This window comes from Cimex lectularius, unplaced genomic scaffold (assembly GCF_000648675.2).
Source record: "Cimex lectularius strain Harlan isolate CLEC.00 unplaced genomic scaffold, Clec_2.1 scaffold289, whole genome shotgun sequence".
NCBI lineage: Eukaryota > Metazoa > Arthropoda > Insecta > Hemiptera > Cimicidae > Cimex > Cimex lectularius.
The window spans coordinates 261320-284251 of record NW_019392889.1 but is presented as its reverse complement, the minus strand read 5'-3'; the positions used below and the strand labels follow the sequence as shown (position 1 = coordinate 284251).

The window sequence follows — 22932 nt, the reverse complement described above, 5'->3', positions numbered from 1 at the left end:
GCCAAATCATCTGCCTGGGCGAGATCTACTCGACTTAAAGCCATGCTTTTACAAAGGAAAACATTGATAAAATTTTGACTCAAATTTATTGTTTCATCAAGGAAAATAATTTAAAAAACCAATTAACACATTCGACAACTAAGATGTTGACAGGATGAAATTGAACTGATTATGTTTATTTTTAATCTAAAGAGAGGAAAAGATAGTAACACTCTATAAATGTAAATAACAAGTTGTTAATGTTGTAATCTTTATACTTTTTTTTACAAGTTATTTTTAACTGCAAAGGTCGGATTTGGAAACAACCAGTTTTTTAAAGAGCCAAATTGCGATCTAGTGTCTGAATACACGATAAAAAAATAAATAAATATATTATAATTTATTCGTATTTTCATCTTACAATGCTGTAAACATTTACAAGCAAATGTTTATTTATTTCAATTAATTACTGAGTACCCAGTGCATGAATAACAAATAAATAGCATTAATTGGCCAAAATAATCCAAACTCAACTGTATCAATGTATAAACTGGATTTTTTTGTAATTAGCGAGTTATTAGGTAAGTACTTGAAATGGCATTCCAAAGAGGAAGAAAATGCCATTCGGGTTGCCAAACAACTTTAGCCACTGCGGTCCCACCCATTAAAATCACCGGCGTTTCTTCTGTATTTATATGTATATATATATTGATTTAATTTTCGCATGTTAAACAAAAATAGTTTTCTTTTCTGGAAAAATTTAAATCTTTTTTTCTTAACATGTTTACTTAGCTTACCTTGTTTGATTTTTTTAAATTGTTTTAGCGTATATAAAAATTATTTATTTACAATTTTTGTTAATTCGACCTTTAATCTTCTTGTATGGAATGGGTTCAACGGACAAATATGTTTACTGCTATACACCTGATCATTTCTCCGAGCCGTGTGGAGAAAAGAGACCGGGGCCGCCTTCCAGCAGGTAAAAGAATCTCTAGGGTCTCGACCTTTTTTTCGACAAATATGCAGTCCCTGCTAATCTTCCAGGTCGTCCGAGCGCTCGACGTTGGAAGGCGAAGACCGAAAAATTCGTGTACGGTGTAAATAGTTTCAATAGGCAATAATTATCTCTAGCAAAAAAAAAAGTAGAATAAAATAAAGATCAGAAATCTTGGCCCTTATTAACTTAGAAGTATGATTCATCCGCCTTCTTTCAAAAATCATACTTAGCATAATAATTAAACAGATACACGAAACAAAGAAGTACTGGTTGTTCACAAAATTTTACAAGAGCAAGTAAATTTCATAAATTAAATAGAAAACATTTTCTTTTCAGTACGAATATGTAATTAAGCAGAGAAAAGTCATTGGAACATTCTTCTCTTTAGCAAATTATTTAAGATTTTTTTATTTCAACATGCAATTTGCAGATACATAGATATGTGCAACATTTGCATATTTACATTGAGGAAATGTTTATTATAATTTTTTATTTAGTCATTTTTCTCCTACACCGTGTTCCTTTATATTACCGTATGCGTGAAATAGTCATAGTACATTTCTATATATGCCTGCAATCTTGTAAACAATAAGCAGATGGCTAAATAATTTTGGTGATTAAAAAGCAATCAACAATTGAGCATTACTAGGTCCGAAATGTTTAACTACTTTTCCATGGGTACTCAGAACATGGGTCATTTTATGGTTGAATCGGGATGGAAAGATGTTTTTTGGTTGTTGCCCCTTTTGAACTACTTATTTCTTTCTATTGTATATTTTGTCCATTGTTCGTCCAGCAATTTAGCTTACTAGATGTTTAATATTTGAATTTCTCCAGCTCTAAGTTGTTTTGTTTGTCAATTGGTAAAGTACGTTTCTTATTGCTCGTATATAACCCAGCTGAATACCACTTTCCATTTTTTTTTTTTTGCGATGAAGCAAGCCGATCTCTTTTCTTCTTATATAACGCGTTATGTTTCTTACTTTTTCCATATACATACCACTGCTAATCCTACGTTTTCATAACGTTAGCTTCCATCTACGTAAATGCTGCGCGTATAATTTTCTTCTTTCTTCAAATACTTTAAGATGTTTACATATTCTGTTTTGTCTAGATTGCTTTAAACCTTATTGCCAGCAGTAATTAGAGAAGTAAGTAAACTATTTACTAAGTTGTTGTTTTTTAAAATCCCTTTTTTCTCCTCCAGACCAAATTTCCATTTTTTAATCAGTTCACTTTCACTATTTTATTGTATTTGGTGTCATTTAGATACAATAAACCAGATAAGCAGATAAAGATTGATCTAAAATTATTTTATACACTTACCTTTTTTCCTTTTTTTAAGCAGCAAGGTCACACTCGGCTCTCATTCAAGGTTTTTTACTCGTCTTCATTATTCTCCCCTGCATATTTTATCTTCTTAAACCTGGAACATTTCCCTAGCACCTTTCACATATCACATCAATTTTTGCACGACTATATTATTCATTATCAATCATTATGGGCTACCATGGTGAAGCATATTCCAGTGGTAACCGATCATCATTCACATGAAATTCTATAGCCTAAAGAGCCATGTATACCCTAGATAAATAAAGTCATTCGTCAATCTTTCTAATATATGCATACATTCTAAACTATGTGTGGTGATTAGTGACCGTTAATCGATATTTATTTAGAAATCGTGAGATGCGGTCTGGTGTGATGTAGGTTTCAGAAAAACATTTTCTTTATCGTGCCAACGTTTCGATCTTTATTGAGATCATCTTCAGGGCTCAAAGTGTTTGTCTTGAGTGTCGTGTCGAGAGTGCCCCTCTCGACACGACCCGCAAGAATGACACAATTACACAGAAGACAAACACTTTGAGCCCTGAAGATGATCTCAATAAAGATCGAAACGTTGGCACGATAAAGAAAATGTTTTTCTGAAACCTACATCACACCAGACCGCATCTCACGATTTCTAAATAAATATTCTAAACTATTTACAATTGAAGACGCACAGGGGTCCGCCAATTGTCACTCCTCATTTATACCACCAGTAACTAAAACCCAGGTCGTCGTGATATTTGCATACTTCGTCGAGAGGACTGTTTTCATTCAACTCTTTCAATCAACATTCTCGCTAATAAATACATTACGTAATTGTAAGACAAGGAATGTGTGAGAGGCAGAATTAGGTTATATCCATTCACCACACTTAGATCTACAAATAGGTTTTGCCAATACTCACTGCAGTACATTAAGACTTTTTCGGATGAGAGTAGGCCAGTTTTTAAAACACCACAGACCACTAGTGGTGACTTTTCTTAATTATTTTCCATTACATTGTAATCTTCTACACTTTCCAATAGTTATAATTTTTGTTGTATTCTATTTATCTCAATTATTTCGTAATTTTAAGTTCGATGACTGCCGAATAGGGATATTAATTAATTTTTAACCTGAATTGATCATATTTTACCCATGTACTGTTTATTCAATACAACTAACTGCCGATTTGTAAGATATTTTGATAGTAAAACGCGCAAATATATAAATTTTGTTAGATTTTGCTGATGTTGGAGAGTAATTAAGGCTTTTTGCTGGGTTGGGAGCTCATGAAATCATCCGCAAGATTGTAAATTATGGATCAATTGCTCTATAACGAGTTATCGCAGGCAATCCGTTTATCATTCAAAACAGGTAAATCATCATGATTCACCTGTAATGTATCAGTTACAGCTAAATATTATTGAGGTAGGCAGTACGTCTTACGTTACGTTAATACTCGGTACCGACCAGGGCGCGCCTTCATAGATGGGCGACCAACGGCCTCAGGTTCGAAGTTGAGGTCGAGGCTCGACGAATTCGTTAGGGCGTGTACCCACCCCCCTCAGCCAACCTCGAACACGCCCTGATTCCCAGACTTTAATATCTATGAAGTCACACCCTTGTTGGAATTTTACCCGTTTTGGGCAATAGCCTCGTACCCGGGTACGGAAAGTACGTGACACCCTCCGACATCATTGTACTAGGGGGACGTGTGTGTGAAATTGACAGGATACATTCAGCCAAACACAATCCGTGCAATTAGGAAGCTTTCTCCTTCTTTTATTATATGTACATAATAGTTTTTTTCCTTGATATTACATAAAAATTGATCTACAACAGAAAAAAAAATAGTTCGGTTCGTTTTATAAAATCTAAAACTTTGTTTATGATACACTACTTCTCAACAGAAATGCTCAAGAGTCATTCAACCGTCTTAGGGAGATTTGACAAAAAAGTTTTTGAAAGTTCAGAAAGCATCTGCCCCGGCTAGAATTTAACTATTGACCGGGCAACACCACGGATAAACCGGTTTCAGCAGCCAAGGACATGCCGGTAATGTTTTGGCGCGAAACCGTACTTGCTTATGAGTACAAATAATATTGACATGCACGCATGCAAGAATAACAATAATATTCTACAATATTTCCCCCTTGTTTTATGTTTTTCCGCCATTTTGGACAATCTCTGCAGATTCAAGGCTATTACACGGGAATTACATAGGAGTCTCATCACGTGTAATTTAATTAATAAACAAATAATAGGAACATATATTAAAGAGATATGATAAATGACATAATTAATTATTTAATTCACACGCTGCCAACTCTGCAGATCGTTAAATTAGGGATGGTTAGGACCATGGTTAGGATCTTAACCATTTTTTCTTGTTAATGACTTCCTCCTTATTTGCAGAAACTAAACCAGTTTTCTACAGACAGTCGCCGAATCTTCAGTGTCGTAAAAGAAAGCTTATGATGCTATGCTTCTTCTTATAATAATATTACTTAGTACTTTTCATATATTTTGTTTTAACAACATATTTGATATTGTATATTCCAATTGTACAAAATGGTACGAATTAATATCCACTTTTGCAAGATCATCTTGTTCATTTACATTGATGCCTCCGTCTGTTTTGCGTCCTAAAGTTTGTTTTTATCCTTATGATCAGAGCTGATCATATTCGAATTCAGTACCTGTCCTGTTAAAACAGAACTCATCCCTCAAATATTTTGAACAGCTCGAAAGCTAATTGGATGAATTGACTTTTGAATTAGAAGTTTTTAAATTAGAAAGGTAGAGACTACTTATCATTAAAAATTTCCACTGTTTTCTTTTATAATGTTGAAAGCTTTCTCGAGTAAGTAGAATATTAGTGGTCCCGAAATTACTTCTTTCAATTAATTATTCTTTGTATGTAAAGACTTGGTTGAGATGAAAAAGTTAGTGTCACGTGCGGGATTCGAACCCACCGTGCGTAGCCGAAGGTCGTGGGTTCGTACCCCGCTCGTGACACTAACTTTTTCATTTCATCCAACACCTTACATACAAAGAATAATTAAAGTTTAAGTTTTATTAACTGTGTCACGCTAAATTTTTTAAAAATAGGTTTACATTTCTAACCATTCCAATTAATTATTATTTTCATCTAAGATTTTTGGTTGAGAAATTACTTAATGGAGGATTAATTTCTAACAATAATTAACGAATCTTTATATTTAGTCATTTTGAACGGCTTCATTCGTCTGTTTAATGAGAAGCACTTGAATTTCTCACCAGTTGAACACAAAAGCTTTATTCATGCTTAGTGCAGTTCATTGATCTTAATGACTGGTCAATTGTCAGGGTCTCTGCCCAAAAGAAAGCGACATGGTAAAATAAATAAATTTAAATCTTATTCAACACAATAAGCCGATGGTACTGTGAGTAGTACCTGGTTTTGTCTGCACTTCTACATGTCGCCACATAAAGTGGCCAAGGAAGAAATAGTATGAAGTTTTGTTGGCTAATCGGCCAAAATTGATATACTTTGGCATCACTTTGCTCGTGGAATGGAACGAAAATATAATCTTAACAATATTTTGTTATCCTGATCGCTGATTTTCTTTAACTCAGACGTGTTTCGTTTGGGTGATATCTGTGGAGTGGTGATGAAGGTAATATAATGTCTGTTTATACAGCAGAACTAATTGCGATAGATAGCGCTCTCGATTACATACGAAAATTGGGTGATTCTAAATTTTGTATCCTCACAGAAGCATTGTAGAAAGGATAAATAACATTAGCCCAGAATATAAATGCAGAAACTATATTTTTGCCCAAATCTGTAGGAAAATGCTGGAGACAAAAATCATGGGAAAAAAGGGTGGCATTGTGTTGGGCGAAAGGGCATGCAGGCTTATAGCAAAATGAAACGGTGGGCGCACTTGCAAAGGAGGCAATCATGGCCTATGGGGTAGCTACAAGAAGAGAATCGGTTTGGCATCGTCTCCGAACTGTCCCACTTGAATCCTTCCCACATAATTTTGGATTGTCCAGAATATGAAAATGAAAGAGACAAACTGCTAAAAAATCTGAGCAAAGTCCCAAACATTTCCAAACCAATAAACTTAGAATCTGTCCTAATAAGCAACAATCCATCAGCTTTCGACATAATCTATGGATTTCTAAAGTCGATAAACGTTTCTTTTTGATTATATTCAAGCATGAAAATTTAGAAGATGAGAAGATGATGGAGCTGAATGAGTGGTGCGGCGCGCGGCGGGGACCTGGCCCTGGTCGGCCGATCACGTTCGACAGTAAAATGAAAATAGAAAACTTCATGGGTAATATGCCAGCGTAAACTAAAAAAAAAAAGGTAATATAATCACCCCGAACACGCCACACTGAAGATGGCGAAATACCGAAACGCGTCTTAAACTAACAAAAATCAGCGAGGATAGGCCGACCAGGTTGAACAACAGAGCAGACAAAAGGAGGAAATTTCACATTTTGGCAATTTCATACGACGAACAGGTCCGCCTATTCTCGTTAGTTTCGTCGTGTTGCTATCTTCATTTTCTGGTACACACAAAGGTTGAACAGTAGACCTTAACACAATTTATCACAACAAAAGCTGATTTAAATGAGTTAATGCTTGAAAAAAGACTGAAACCTTTGTTGTTGTTACCTACAGAAAAAGCAATTGGGGCTGAATAACTATTAACCATCCTATTGAAATTGTTTACTAAAGATTTACACTAAAAATCCTAAATTGCTTTGATCTACAGAGTAGCTAATTTTTGGCAAGAAAGTAAGCAAGTTTCCTCACGATTACAAACATCTTTATTTTTACAGGCCTACTGAAGATGATGAAAAACCTAAATGACAGAGCAAACCAGCTAGGAAAGGTAGATAAAAAAAGACCAAACTACAGTCCTTATTAATTACTATATTCCTTTAGGTCCGTAGATCCTAGACCATGAAAAATTTTCAAATATTTTCCAGTAGATTCTTCTACCCAATGATGCGTGTGGACCGTTTGGCTTTTTTTTATCGGTGAAGCGGCAAAAATTGTTGCATGCCACTTTCCAATTCTGTTCCACTGAGTATAAAATAATTTAATCAAAAACAGTTTTTGATCATTACAGGCCTTTGGACTTTGTTTGAATTGATTTATTTTCTGGTTGACCTGTCTGAGCTTATCAGGAATTTCTCACATATCAGCACAGTTTGACAATAAACCAGTTGTCCATTGTCGATTCTTTTGTTTTATTGATGTTTAATTAGGATTATTACGTTTCAGATCCTCCGTTTGATGATGTGTTAGAAACGGTTCACGCGTGATGTGAAAGAATATTTGCCAAACAATGAAGATGTCAACCTCGCAGACGGACTCTTTGAGGAACGTTTCCGATAAATTATTAAGGAAAGAATACAAAATGGATCGAAGAACGTAGCAAAAATGGAGCTGTGGTTCACGAGCAATTCCCTGAGCCCCGGACCCTGAAGTCATGTTAAAACACACTGTAACCGCAAGCAGTGGATTGGGCCGACACATATCACAAGACCCGAGAGGCTTCGATCACCAACGGCAGCCTAACGGCAGTGTGAGGACGATTTATCGAGAACCGCCGCCAGTGCTCAATCATTCTTATCACGGCAATACAAGTTACAGCAGGCCGTACAATCTAGGCAACCCTTATTCGAACTCGTCTACTTTGAGCAATTCGAAACATTCGGTCGGTGGGACATCTGCTAGTGTTAGTCCTCTGGGCATCGCCAATGGTGGTTTGAACATCTCGAGGCCTTCTCAGACACCGTACGTCGAAGCGGTGAACCCGAGGCTGGTACAGACCTACGCCAACACCCAAGGATTGAATATATCGACTTTAAGCAATTCGAAATATTCCCTCGGCGGCAATTCGAGTCGGGTCAGCCCCTTGGAAGCTGCCAACGCTTCCAACCATGGAAGGATATCTAACGGAGGACTGAATATATCTAGAGTGGCAAGTAACCCTCCGCCCAGTCTGCCAGTTTCATCGAGGGTCGCGTTAGAGAGGTCGCCGGGCGTCAAAGAGATGCTCACTTCGCTCGGACTGCTCTGTCTCGTGTCTCTACTCCTAGCCTTGCTGTCTCTTGTATTCATGCTGAAAATCTCACCGGTGACCGCTTCCGACGTCAAAGACTTTCTAAGGTCGGACCAAGTAACTGTGATATCTCCGGACGAGTATGTGTTAGTGTATGAAGTGACTCTCGCACTCTGTGCCTTTTCTCTTTCTCTGAACTTATGCTGTTTGCTAGTTTGCTCAGTCCAATTTCTCTTTGCTGTCAAGCTCGTCAGAGACTCGCCCGACGGTCAAAGGTATGTAAAGCATTTCACTAATGTTTTAAACTGTTATTCTAAAAGTATACAACAACATTCTAGGTCTATTAGTCGTTTAATAGAAACTTCATCCAGATTAATATACATTACACAATTGTTTAAAATATGTCGAATTAATCGACATGAAATATCGTTTATATTGTTGCTTCGCCATTGAATTAAAAAATTGCATAAAGACATGTAAGACAATTAACTACCGTTTCTTTTCATGAATACAATAGAGCTTTTGGATTTTTCGCACTTATTACGAAACATTATAACATGACTATTAAATTGATACAGTGGACTTTCCTCTGATTAAATATGCAGCATGTCCCACGAAAATATACCGTTTCTATCTAGCAAAAAAAAATATCCATCCCAAAATGGGACTGAAATGGCCAGATCTTGGTGATTTGTTATTATTTTAAAACAATACAATTCGTCTACAAAGTTTGTTTCTTCAGTATCAAGTCAACACAGGAGATCTAATCTCACTATTTTATAAAATCCCTAGTATACGTATTCAAAGGGATTTTTTTTATACCATTATATAAGGGTATATGATTTATATATGTCAATATAGAGATTATCTAGATCATTATTTAAGATATATTCAGACTGACAAATTTGAGTATTTCCCCTAAGTCAATTTGTATGATAGGTGATAAAACTAAATTTTTATTGTCAATGTACATGTGTTCTTTATATCCTAATAATTCTATGGTCAAGCATGTCAAGGAGTCTATTCATACTTTACTACTTTGGTGTTTTTCAAAACTCATTCTCTTTCTGGGAGAATGGTTCTTCAATTTCGTTTAAGACCCGTACTGAAAAATAACAGAATGTATTACAGTAATGGTATAATTGGCTCAAAGGGAATCGTTGGATCATATTCGTTGTCGAAGTATTATCCGAAAAAAAAGTATATTATTTTCTCATAACTTTTTGAGTTACTACTCTGGCGTCTCCTTCAGAACCAGCATCTTTCTCCAGAAAAATGGATGGTTGCTTTAGATGCAAGATGAGCAAGACTTTAAAATTTAAAAAGAAAAGTAGGCAAGAGGGGGGAATTTTATAAATTTAAAATCCTGACGTTTCAGAGTTGCTTTTCCATATTGGATTTATGGAATTAATTGACAACAAAATTGCCTTCATCATCTCAGTCTTCAGATTTAGACGAAAATCCTTTCAACTGATTACTAAAAAATATATTTTGACCTTAGCACAACTGGTCGATATTTTAGCTAAAATTTATATTTTATTTTAACCTGTTAACTGGTAACCTAACCCAATAATTATACATTCTTAAACTTTGTCAAATATATCAGTGTACAAAATTGTATTAATTCTACCTAATTTTATTAGACACATTTAATAGTGGCAAAAATAAATATTTCCCAATGGAAATTCACAAAGTAATCGACTTTTAAATCCTTTGGAAAGTTATACACCACGAAAAGGCAATTCTTGCGCCACAGTAATAACTATAATCAAAGTTCTCTCCAGTTTACCTTTGGAACTTTAACACACCTTTTTTTCTCAATTGAACAAACGAATCAAAACTAACTAAAATTGCAACAGAATTGATTCACAAATTGATGTAACTAATAATCAGTTAATTAATATTATGTTTGTTAAAATGGTTTTATGGTTTAATTGTTTTAGAATAGATAGCTGGTATACTTATGTAATCAACCCAATAATACGCTGTATTAATCTCTTCTGCAGGCTTAAGGTTCTTAATTAAGAATACGATAGATTATATAAAGCAACAATAAAGAATTAATTCTATCAACTCCGCATTTAGAATTGGACCATCTGAATTTTTTTTATTTGAAACATTTCTTCAATTTTTGAAACTATTTTTATACCACTATAAACGAGATTCGTGATTCAGCTCTATACCAGCCCTGTTCTTACTTTTATTAGATATAATTTCGATTATAAAAACTTCAAAAGACACAGATTCTCAATGCATGCATGATACTACCCCACGACTTGCAAAAAGGACGAAAAACATATTTGAAAACTTGGCAACTATGCAGCCATAACAAATTTAACACCGTAACACACAGATTAATAACAATTCATATACATTATACCATTCAAACACTATACCAATTAAAAAGAAAAAAAATTCTGTTTAAAGTGTTAGATGGATCGATCACTTTTTAACTGACGAAAAATTTGGCTCTTGGTCTGGATGAAGAATCGAATACAATTTCTATCTGCCAATCATTTGACCTATTTTAAATTCAAGGCAAAACAATCTTAAAGACGAGTAAAATTGACATAAATAAGTTTTTAACGGTCTTCAAAGAAATTTGAAACTAGATTTTAAAAACTTAATTATGTCAACGTATTGTTATGTAAAATTATTTTTTCTCTGATTAAAACCTTAAAATATGTCGAAAGCTTGGCAGTAAAAATTTAATTTATTTCTTCTATTCTACACCATACCAAGGTAATAATAATAAGATAATTCGTGTTTAAAAAAAAAAGAACGATCGAAACAATGCAGCCCCCTCGACCTTAAACAAGAAACTTGACTTTACAAAAATGACACAGAACCAATGCTGAATATGGTAAAATGCCTACGTCTGATTGGACAAAACAGCGAGGATAAGCAGGCCAGGGTGATTGATAAGGAAAAAATTTTCAGACGTCTTACTATAAGCTATGAGCACATTGCAGGAAGATAGCCATTTCCTTTAACAGCCAGGCTACACTTAAGGCCTAAGCCTCATGCGAGGTACAGGCAAAAAGCATATGGAATTTTATAGAATCCTTGGCAGAAGTAAATGACACTAATGACCTCACCTAAGCATGGGTGTCATTCAGGACACAGAGGCAATGAGAAAGTGGGCATGTTGGCCAAAAAACGGATAGATTCCAAAATAGATTCTTAATGTGTCTAAAACCTGATGAAACGAAGCCCCAAGCATGAGGCACGCGAAGGGATTCATAGAAGGGCCATCTGCAAGACTTACAAAGGAATTCTGGAAGGTAACGTCAACAGAACCAGGATTCTGGTTGTAGTTTGGACAGGGCACTGCCGCCTAAGAACTTTTCAGAGGTTTAAAGTGTTATAGAGTAGTATGAATCTACGAGTAATGGTACATACCATTCCCAGTGTAAAATAGCGATTGAACACTGCGACAGGGAAATAAAAATGCTAGGAATACATTCCCGGCGATAACCATATTATTTGAGTCGGGCAGCACTAAACGCCCTAGCACCATGCGAAGTGAAGGTAAAGAGTGTTTGGAACTGCAAGGATGCCCTGGCGGATCAGCGACACCAATGACCAAACCCAGCCATGGGTCCTTGGGCATTTGGGGCACAGAAGCAATGAAAAGATTGATATGTTGGCCAAAGACGGAGTCTACATGGACTATACTGGCATAGACTATGCCACAAAAGAGAATACATCCTAAAGTGGATCCTTAATGAGTCCAACGTTTGATGGAATAAAAGCACAGGCATGAAACACGCTAAGAGGTTCATAGAAGAGCTATCCGCAAAACGTACAAGGTAATTAGTGGAAGGCGATCGAAACCGAACCAGAATTCACGTTGGACTCCTGACAGGGCAATGACACCTAAGATGGCACATATACCGGATAGGTGGACAGAAGAAACATTGTGAAGATACAGCCGGGAAGAGGAGTAGGCCGCAGAACAGTTTAACGTTTTTGTGAGGTCAATAGATAGATTAGATAGGCATAGATTCTTCCCAGGAAAGATCCTAAACTAAGGAGCCGCTGGCAAGGCTATGGAGGTTGACTAACAACCGGAAACTGACTAGTGACATAAAAAAATAGAGGAACACAATAGATCTACTCAGGTCGAGGTGCAGGAGGGCCTTGTGGCCGCTTCATTTATCCCTATGCGCCAATCAGATTTTATTTCAGATATGTTATTTCTAACGAGTCATGTCTTTGTTTACTTCTTATAAATTATGAAATCGAAGTTATACGCTTTTACAATATGTTTTTTTCCAATTAAAAATAGAAATAAAACATGATTTTCTAACGAACAAACTCACTCACATACTCGTAATAATTTGTTTTAAGCAGAAAATAACTTTATTTATTAGAAGATGAATTTGTTAGCTGCTTTTCAAATTTGCCACATCAAAATTAAAACTAACATTAAGTTTTTAAAAAAAGCAATTAAGAGGAATCGGATAAAATCAAAGTATAACAAGGTTTAGCATAATCCATGTTTACTTTTTTCCTCTTCTAATTTGTCCCAAAACGCTCTTCCGTGCAGAGACGTTTATGGGAAGGCCGTAACCTAGGGTGGGATGATAATTGCCTGTCTCGCGGGATCTTCTCACTGCATTAGTTAAGATCGAAGACAATGGATTGTGATGACCTGACAGAAGAAAGAACGAAATCCATTAGGTTCAACGCACTCTCACACACTACATTGCCGTTCGCGAAGTTATTCGGTATATTCTTGACAATTAGGAACGTTACCTACAATCCATGATGATCCGATACGATAAGCCAGCTGGAAAAAATGTCCAGCGAATTTAATTTTTACAAGAAAAATTAACAAAGACCCTTTAGGAGTCTGGAAAAGAGGTTCCGTCAAAACTTTCTTTAAATACCAATAATCTCATTACGATATCGTGTAAATTTATTAAACACTCGAGACTTCTTAAATCATTAAAACTTTGTTGATATCGAGGAATGTAGCAGGATGTTGCACCTTCTTTTATAAAAGGAACTATTAGGACGTTATACGGATGAAACAGAATGTGTTGTAGAAGGTGGATCTAAGGATTTGTGATTATGGATAGGGTCTGCTTACAGAGATAGGGAGGTTTGGTTGAACCCATAATTCAAGTCCTTATTGGTTTCACTGTTGACTTGTATGTGATTATTCTGTTGTCTAGGGATAATTTACATTTGTTGTCCATTATTTCCCATTGGGGGTCGCCATGTCATCAGGACAATCAGGTTCTTTAGCGTGCGCACTTGGCACATGGTCTTATCACATATTTAGATAGGAGCGACTCACCACCGCTCACAAGTGGTCAGTGTTAATTCTGTGAGGTTTGGTGTAGAAGCCGCCCATCTCCACAGACTGAGGTGACTTCTCCCGCTTGCCCCTTACAAGTAGCTGGGCCGACATTTATACATCCGACTGTGAGCAGCCTGGCTAAACCTCGCAGTCGGTACAGAAATGCACAGTTGACTAACTAAAAACTAACCTTAGAAGGCAACTCTATCTACCAGAGTATTGGGGCCTCAGCAAGTCGGAACTTTTGGATCCGCTCCGGCCGCGATTATTATGTATAGTGGAATTTTAAGTCACCCCTTAGAGGAACACTGCCTTCAGTAAAGGAGGCCGAAAAAGGCACTAGCGAACAACAGGCTCTACTCTAAATACCCGCCACTAAACCACTACGATTCTATTTCCATGTAGCGCGCTACCGCTTGGAACTTGGCGCTACTCCGCAGTTCAGTTTTTTGCAGACAGGATCTGGTACCCTTACCCGTCGTCCGCCTTCTCACGTATAGCCAACACACGAATACAATTTAGCTTAAAAGGGTTCACCACTCTCTCATGGCTACATCATTATGCTTTGCCTGAAATCCCCCCATTGCATCCAAGGGTTAGGAAAAGTCTTAAGGAAATATGCTGTGGGACCTGGACTGAGAAAAATGGAAGGAAATACCCGAGAACGCGAGACTCACCTTTCCAGGTTGCACCCATCGCTCCCGGCAAAATATACCACCCCAGGGGATCTGTTATCCAATAGTCTTTTGAGTAATCGACTGTTACGTTATGTCATTTTGAGTAGTGTATGGGTTTCTAGGTCAGTTGCTTGTCTAATGCTTGTCTTTTCAGTAGAAAAGTGGTGATAATAGATCTGAGGTATAGTTAGTTATAGATCCAACCCGTGCTCTAGGTCCCAAGTAGGACTTAAAGAAGAGGAAGTGTGTTGAGGGTGGGATGCCCTTCAGTTTCCGTAGCAGCATTGTGGTGCCTCTTCGACATCGAAAAGATGAAGGAATACTAGGAAGTGAAGGTTTGTATTCTTAATTCAGTTCAATTGCATCGATCCTTCTCTTAAGAAGTAGTATCGTGGGCTGACATTACTGCTATTATTTTTCCCAGGTCTCCTTGGTACCTAGGTTATGTGTCCATTGAGCGGTTCTTCCAATTCAAAGATTGAGTGACAGTTTCTTCCTCCTCATTGCATAACCTACAAATGGGGTCATCATTGAGCATGCTCAAGTTGTGTAGGTTTTTTTTCAGAAGCATGTTATATCCCCTATATAGCCCTATCACTCAGTATCTGAAGATTCTTAGATTCTGCGCCTACAGTTGGTCTTTCAGATCTAGCCATTTTAACCTCCTTGTTCATTATCCAGAACACCTTTGTGCCCTAGCACTCAAGATATTGTCAGATTGTTGTGTTTTCAGTTTGTTGGGTTTTAAAGATTTTGGATACATTCATCGACTATTTTTAATCTTTTTACGTGCAATGCTTTTAGTAGTTTGGCTGTCTGATTTTATAAGAACTCTTTTTGTCACCGTAACCTAAGCATGTATTTCAGTTTGAAAGAGGAGTACTTTCCTAACGAGTTTGATTTTTATTTTGAGCTTTCTCAGATCCTGATCCATCACCTTTGTTTATTTTGTAGCCTTCTGAATGTGTAATTGTATTTGATTTTTCCTATTTTTCTTCTTCTTTTGTTAAAACTTCGACGTTGCAAAGGATGTTTGCAGTATCCTATAGTCTGTTCCAGTAGTATTTGCGTTTCGGAAATTTTTGTCCCCATCCAATTTGTTTGTTTTTGGAATATCTGTGAGCTTTTTTTTAGCTTCTCCGTGTATATAATTACATTTCCAATGGTGGTATGTATAAAATGGTTTCCGTGGGGTTATAGTCATTGCCTTTGTGATTCATACATGTGCCATCTTTCTTGTAAACCCCTAAATTCATTAAATAAAGAAAACAGTAATATTATTCCTTAGTGTAAATAATCTCGGGATTAATCCTTTTCATTCTGGCAATCCTCACTTATCCGAATATTAATAGATTGTAAATTTTGCCTCTTTGGATGAGAAAGACAGCTATTTTAAAGACAATCACAAGATGTAATTGTATCGTTATATGTCATTTTATGTTAAAAGTACGTGCTGAAGTAATTATGTTGCACCTACCACCTTAAGAAGTAGTATGTCACGGACTGTTATTGCTGCAATTATTTTTCCCGGGTCTTCTTGAGACCTAGTTTTCAACTTCTTGGTAGCTATTTTAGTTCAGTACACTAAATTACACGATCGGAAATTACTTTTAAAAATAATGTTATTTCAGGTGTTTCTGCAAAAATTAAACCCGAGCCATTTTTTCCTGGAGGTACGTAATTGAACAAAGTGATTTTAATGCCGGTAATCATATTAACTCAACAATAGATCAGATTTGATGATATGATAGATTCTACAGTGTGATTATACGCAGTGTTCAGTGAGTTTTTTCAGCATATTCTATTTCCGAACAAAATATCTTTTAGATATTGAAGTAAAATAAAGTAATTTCTATCGTACAGAAGGGCCGTTGGGTGTCGCAGATGAGGGGTCAAACCATTTTACAGTACATTTTTCATCAAATATTCAGTTAAAAAACCATGAGCTAACCGGGATTCGAACCCTGGGCCGCTAGCGTGGCATATACGAGTCGAACACCCGAACCACTCGGCCACGTCGTCCCCTGTTTTGAATATTACTTCCCTTTATTATAATAAATGTAGTTTAAAGTTTTTATAGTTTAAATAACCTGTCTAAAAAGAAAAAATAAAGAAATATTTTGTAATGGGCAATCGAATTCATTAGGGAAGTGCACCTCAGCCTTTCAAGCTGAAATACTTACTATTAATGCTTGTCTCATAAAAAATCTTAAAAATTCTCTTAAGATTGAAGATTCTCAGCATCATTAAATAAGGAAAGCTTTTTCTTAGGCTAAATGCCTACACTGTGTAGAACAATGTTATATCAGTTTTTTATTAAACATTAAACATTATTAGACAAAGCAGCAAGGCCGATCATGGATTATTATAATCTTTTATTATTATATTTTTTTAATAACTTCCAGCTATTTTCAAGCTTGTATTCCCTTCTATCAAACAAGTTTTTTCTTCGTTTTTTGTTTAAATAATTTTATATACGATAAGACAAAATCTGTCGGATTGCGTATCACATCCGGATCTAAGGTTTGAAAGGAAAAAATACGATTCTGTTTGCATCAGTGGGGAAGCCTGCTTACTTCCTTGCCTAAAATTAGCCCCTCTTTAGATAAAAGCTATTTCCGTTTTCTGTTCAAATTAAACAATTTGGAAAACATGTTCAACCGTTGTTAATCACAATTCTTTATACGTTGATATTTTTCAGGCAATAAATCTATTTAAATAAGCTTATGAGTATTGAGGTGTGACGAACTGCCACAGAAGATGTAAAAATAAATTATGGACAAAACCAGTAAGAATAGACGGACCAGGATTATCAAAGACAATCAACCTACCTACAATTTTAATAATTTCACCCAAAGGATTCAATTTTTTAAATAAGATAATCTGTATACGATTTGTCATCGGTGAATACAAATGTGTGATGTTATAGCCATCGGTGTTCATATGTCGTGAGGTAGTCGTGAGGTTCATATGTCGTGCTTAGGTCCTGTGGACGATAAACTTACTGATTTTTGAATTAACAAAAATCAGTAAGGATTGGCAAATCAGGATGATAGGTAACCAGGTCAAGGTTCAATAATTGGTTGAAATGGAGGGGCCGTCAGGTTAGATGTCAGAAAAACAATTTTTTTTTCCGATGTTTCTACCTTTATTCGGGTCATCTTCAAGGCATAAAGTTTAATGTTATTCTTGTAGTGTCTTTTTGCTATGTGTTTACTTGGTGAAATTGTTCCAAATCAAATCAAAACCTGACCATTTTACTGTTTCAGTTCAATTGGTTCTACAATTTCACCACGTTCACACTTAACCAACGTGGCACTACAGGTATAACACTACATTTTATGTCTTGAAGATGACCGGAAAAAGGTCGAGACGTCTGTAATTAAATTAAAAATGTGTTTTTTCTGACATGCATCTAACCTGACCATTTTATTGTTTCAATTCAATCGGTTCTACAATTTCATCACGTTCACCCTTAACAAACATGACACTGCAGGTATAACACTACACTTCATGCCTTGAAGATGACCCGAATAGGGTCGAAACGTCAGTAATTAAATGAAAAATGTGTTTTTCTGACAGCATCTAACCTGACCGCTTCTCACTATTTCAACCAGTCGTTGAATCCTAAGTTCTACAACTTTTGCCGAGGTACACAAATTTTGACTATTTATGCATACCTTTTTTATTTTTAGATGACTGTTTTTAATTAAACGACTTTGGAAGAACAATTAAATAGAATTGCCTGTTTTATTTTCAAGAAATACATTGTAAAAAATTCCATTCCAATCCCATCAAATCTTTAGATGATGTTCTTCCCTAGAACTGGTTATTGGAGGTTCGTCTGTCTTTCCTAATGATTCCAGTCCAACTGTTTTATTATACAGAATACTCTGATAATCACAGAAATCCTATCTTTAACTACTGCCGTGTTTATGAGGAAACTTAACATTCCATCTTGCCAACATTGTATACAAATAATTACAAACAAGATAATTGCAATAATCCGATTCTAACGGATCTTATAATTAATCAGTGTATAAGTTTCAAAAAATATTTCTGCATAATTTTCTTTAGGGGTTACTTTTAGCTTAATCCTATAAGCTACCCAAAAATCTTGAAAGATACAGCTAATAGAGACTGATGTTGATTATTTAATAGGATAATTATAAAAATATTGTCTATACGTTAGTGTAATTTTGTTGATAATCTTATAAAAAAAACTGCTTATAATTATTGGAATATATTGAAGATATATAAGTTTTGATCAACATTCAATTTATTTATTTAATGTAATAAATTTAAGGGTGGAGTGTTGCGAAAGTTCGTTAAGACAATGTTAAACAAACAGAACAACAATTCGTGATGGCCAGCTAACAAGCAGAAGTCCCGAAATTCGAATTGAAAGGCGTTGATGGGGACTTAATGTGAGAATACATTCCAGATGGTGTACTGTAATGGTTCGATGCCACTCCCCCACTGGAAACATTCCAGGCTGGATTTCGCGTCATCTCGCTCTGACAAACATTAAACTTCTTCCCTTTTAACCTCGGGGCCTTGAGGTTGAAGTCCCCGTCCTGCGAAGTTTATTTATTTTGTAAGGCGAGAAAGAATTTCAACTGTTGTAAACAGTTGGGGAGAAATGTAAAAGTCGTAGTTTTTTGTTTGTTTTTTTTAATCTGTTTATTTTTATGAAGTAAATATACGTAAAATTGATTTTAAAATGCTACTGGTGCAGATTTTTCTCTATTCGTAGCCATTGTCCAAAAGTTGCCAGATCCGATTTTAGAAACAAATGCCTTAAGCATGTTAGCACCTTAAAGCATGTATAAAAACACCCATTTCTTCGTAAGAAGCCGTACTTTCTAATCCTTGATAATGGAAGGCTTCGAGAAAAAGGTGTTTGAATAACTAAAGCGGGAAAATTTACATCCAAAGGGTAAAAAATTGGGAAAGCTCAGCGAACAATGTATAAGACAGCAAATTATCATATCTGCTACTAAAATTAATACATAGTTCTAAAATCATAAAATTAGTTTATGAAATATTTAAAAAAATCCTCAGGGCTTTTTGTGCGAGCTCAGCAGGCTTTGGATTAAGAAACCCCCAACCTTAAGCACATACTTGATCATTACATTAGTACACTTACAACTTCTGTTCGATTCTATCAATAATTTGATAACATCAATAATTTAACTGAGGTTCCAATATCATTGTTTTTTGTTTTTTTCAACATTGAAATATGGACCCGAAGCCAAAAGCCCTGACTGACTTCAATAAAGTCGAAAGCTCGGCAGAACTGTCTTTAGTTTTAAGAAACACCACTCAACCATAACCATAACCTCAATTATTACATTATTATAATCTTCAGACATTTAAGGTTAAAGGTTAAAAAGAGTTTCTTTACAACCTTGCGCACTGCAACCAATATTGGTCTATTGTACAATCTCCATTATTCTCTAGAGCTTTTTGTTATGCTTAAGCATTTTTGCCAGAACTGAAAAGCCAAAGGAATCCTTCGGGGGTTACTTTTTCTTCTTCCTGGCAATATATGCACAGTCTTGTTCCTGCTAATCCGAGGAAAAAAGTCTCTGGAATCTGCAGTGCCCAGCCAACTTTTATCCTAGTCCTAACACATTCTAGTTTTGCCATTAGTTTCCATGATGGTCCTTTATGAACTTTTTCACATGTCTCTGCCTCTGAGTCTCATTGAGCCGAGGACTTATTCTTAACCCATTGTCTGATGGATCTAAATTCGTGGCAAGTTAGTCTGATGCAAAAGGGTTCAGGGTTGATGTGTCCTGTTAGCTAATTTATCAGCCTCCTTGTTGCTCCTCTGTTCTGTATTGCTCCTGGTAAACATTAAACATAAAGGTTTAAAACAATTTTATTGTTTTTTCTAATGTATGACAGAGCCTTCATGCAATTCAAAATAGGCTTTACAACCAATGAATTAGTTACCTTGAGGGTCCACCTGGCTGTGCAAAGAGCATAGCTATTCTTGTGTTAGTAATAGCCAGCCTTTTGATCCCCCTGTCACAGTCTTCATCTGAAAGACAATGGCATTTATCCCAAGGTTTATGAATTTTAATCATTGGTTTATTTCCAAACTCAGTCCTATATGCCAGATATAGTCAGATATAAACTTATTATTATAATATTTCTCACCTTACCTTCTGTTCCTGTCAGCCGTGTAGAAGGTTCATTCTTTTTAGAAATAGATGAAATTCTGTTTTATTACCCAGCAGATGGTGATTCTTTTTGGTGTTGCATACTTTTGTAATTCAAATTCATTATCTATCTGACAGTTATGTCCATATTTATATACAAAGCGTTGTTTTAAAATATAATAATAAAATATAGCTGCAGATTTTGAGTATTTGATCTTATGACCAAATACTCCTGTACATTGTACCATTTTCATGTCTAGATCAGGTAGCACACCAACAAGTACAAGTTTTTATTAACTTCAATCTATTTCCATTATTTTCTAGTTTAAATGGCTTTAGAAATTTTATTCTAATTCCAATATAGTTAGATCATCCCTTGGGAAAGTTTTAATGAAGTTTCAGAAAATGTATGGAAAATGAAACAAGAGTGCTCATGAATATCAGACTTCTGAAATAGTTGAGGGTCATGTCCTTCACACTGTTCTTTTTTAGTTTATTTCTTTAATTAAAATTAAACTTTCCCTTTCCTGGAAGTTTATAGTTCTTATAGTGCGTCTTTTGTTCAAATTACACCATGTCAAAATCACCGTATAAATATATGAAAATGTTTAAAAGTACTTCTCTTTCTTAAAAAGTTGAATTAGTCAAAATTCAATTTATATGTCAATAAGTTTTTTCTTATTGGATCAACAAAACTAGGCTTGTACATATATTCAAATTAATTTATTGATAATTAATTGTATTGATTTTTCTATTACAGAACAAACAAGTACCTGAAAAAATCTGCATTTACGAGAGTTTGTGCAGTTGGAGGATTTTTCGTGTCTATTCCAGTGTTTTTAACAGGTAATTTTTTAATTTATGAATTTATGAAGATTGATTTAATTCTAATTTTGTCCTGTCATCTGAGGGTGATGAACGTATAATTTCATCATTACAAATAATCTATGTCTGCCTACTCTGCTGGGTTGGTCTATCAGATGCCTTTCCGCATTTTGCTCGCTTCATTATTTGTTCCCACCACTGAAGATGGCAAAATGCCGTAGGTCGACAGACTAACCCAAAGAGAATGGGCAGATTTAAATGATCAATATCGATCAAATTACAGCATTGATTTAGGTGAAACGAAACAAAATCAACTGAAACAAGTAATATTTCTTCCAACAAGGAACAATCATTTTAAACAGAAATTATGTCAAATATCTAGAGATTTCGCAATCTAAATTAACCCCCTAATTTTTTAAGAACATATTATAAATATTCTTGACACAAATGTTAACAAAGCATTGTTAAAATTTTAATTTCAATACCAGAAAAATCCATTATTGTTTATCTGCTACAATATATTTTTTATGTGTTTTAGGAATAATTTTATACACATTTATACAATTCCACTCAACTCCTGCAATAATAACTAGTGTTTTAATTGGTCTGGGTATCATATTCTGTGGATGTGCTATGGTTCATAATGTTTTTGTTTGGCAAAAGGTAAGAATTAGATAAATAATTAATTTAAAAAATTATTATTATAAATTTTTTAATTTTATTATTTCCACTAGTAACAATTGTTTTTTTTTCTTGTAGGAGAAAACAAATGCAGTTAGAGCTTTATCACAGCAACAGAGGCTTGCATTGCAAGAACAATCGATGCTTGATCATTCTCGAACTATGATGCATTCATCAATGATTCACAGCATAGATAACATGAGCCCTGGACCTATTCCTCATGCAACTCTAGATCTTAGTAATGCTACTCCAACACCACCTGAGATCTGCACAGTTGTCTAAGATCAATTACCTCATTAAGGACGAGAGTACATATTAAAAAAAAAAATTACGTGATTTAGCACATTTTATTTTTGTAAAAATTTTATGTGGTAACGAAGTTTGGTTTTTTGTTTAAGAGGAATATTTTTCTGCTTGTAATTGTTTAAGTTATGTTATAGTGTTTTTCAAGAAAAAAAAAGAAGTTTTTTTTAACTTAAATTTCAACCTGCTTCATTTTCATTATAACATCAATGTTCTTGCCTTTTTTCTTTTTGTTAAAGTTGTACAAATACAATTTTATATTTTTGTTTTAATTTTATAGTCCTCTGTAAGTTTTATTGTAATATATACATATTATATATTTGACTATTTCTTTTACTATACTTACCTGCTTGATAAGGCTTGATTAAATTAATCTGTCAAATCAATTTTTTTTTTTTTAGTTTTATTATATATTATCAAGAAATTAAAAATGCATTTGTTTATTTGAAGTTTTAACAACTTGGCATAAATAATGCATAAACATTAAACTTTTTTCCCATGTAGAATTATGTAAATAGTTCAAAAGTAATATTTAGCATAAGGTAGATTGGGGATGAGGCCAAATCCCCAATCTACCTTTTTGAAAGAAAAATATATTTAAACTGAG

At 35.0% G+C, this 22932-nt stretch overlaps 2 protein-coding genes across 4 annotated transcripts in view; one reads left to right on the top strand and one right to left on the bottom strand.

The window, feature by feature from the left end:
* LOC106666473 (scavenger receptor class B member 1-like) overlaps positions 1-2608 on the bottom strand; it is a 99224-nt gene extending 96616 nt beyond the window's left edge. Inside the window, exon 1 of the mRNA XM_024229084.1 lies at positions 2303-2608. The gene's annotated coding sequence lies outside the window, so the exon portion shown is untranslated. The remainder of the gene's footprint in view (positions 1-2302) is intronic.
* Positions 1-22875, top strand: part of LOC106666502 — a 29562-nt gene extending 6687 nt beyond the window's left edge. Inside the window, exons 2-6 of one of the 3 annotated variants that reach the window (XM_014393751.2) lie at positions 7127-7179; positions 7575-8633; positions 21277-21362; positions 21880-22004; positions 22101-22875. In XM_014393751.2, coding sequence (XP_014249237.1) covers positions 7783-8633; positions 21277-21362; positions 21880-22004; positions 22101-22304 — 1266 coding nt within the window. In that variant the 5' untranslated portion in view covers positions 7127-7179; positions 7575-7782 and the 3' untranslated portion in view covers positions 22305-22875. Of the gene's footprint in view, positions 1-2090; positions 2128-7126; positions 7180-7574; positions 8634-21276; positions 21363-21879; positions 22005-22100 lie in introns of all 3 variants that reach the window. The other 2 variants (XM_014393752.2, XM_014393750.2) reach the window with 2 other exon arrangements.
* Positions 22876-22932: the final 57 nt, after the last annotated feature.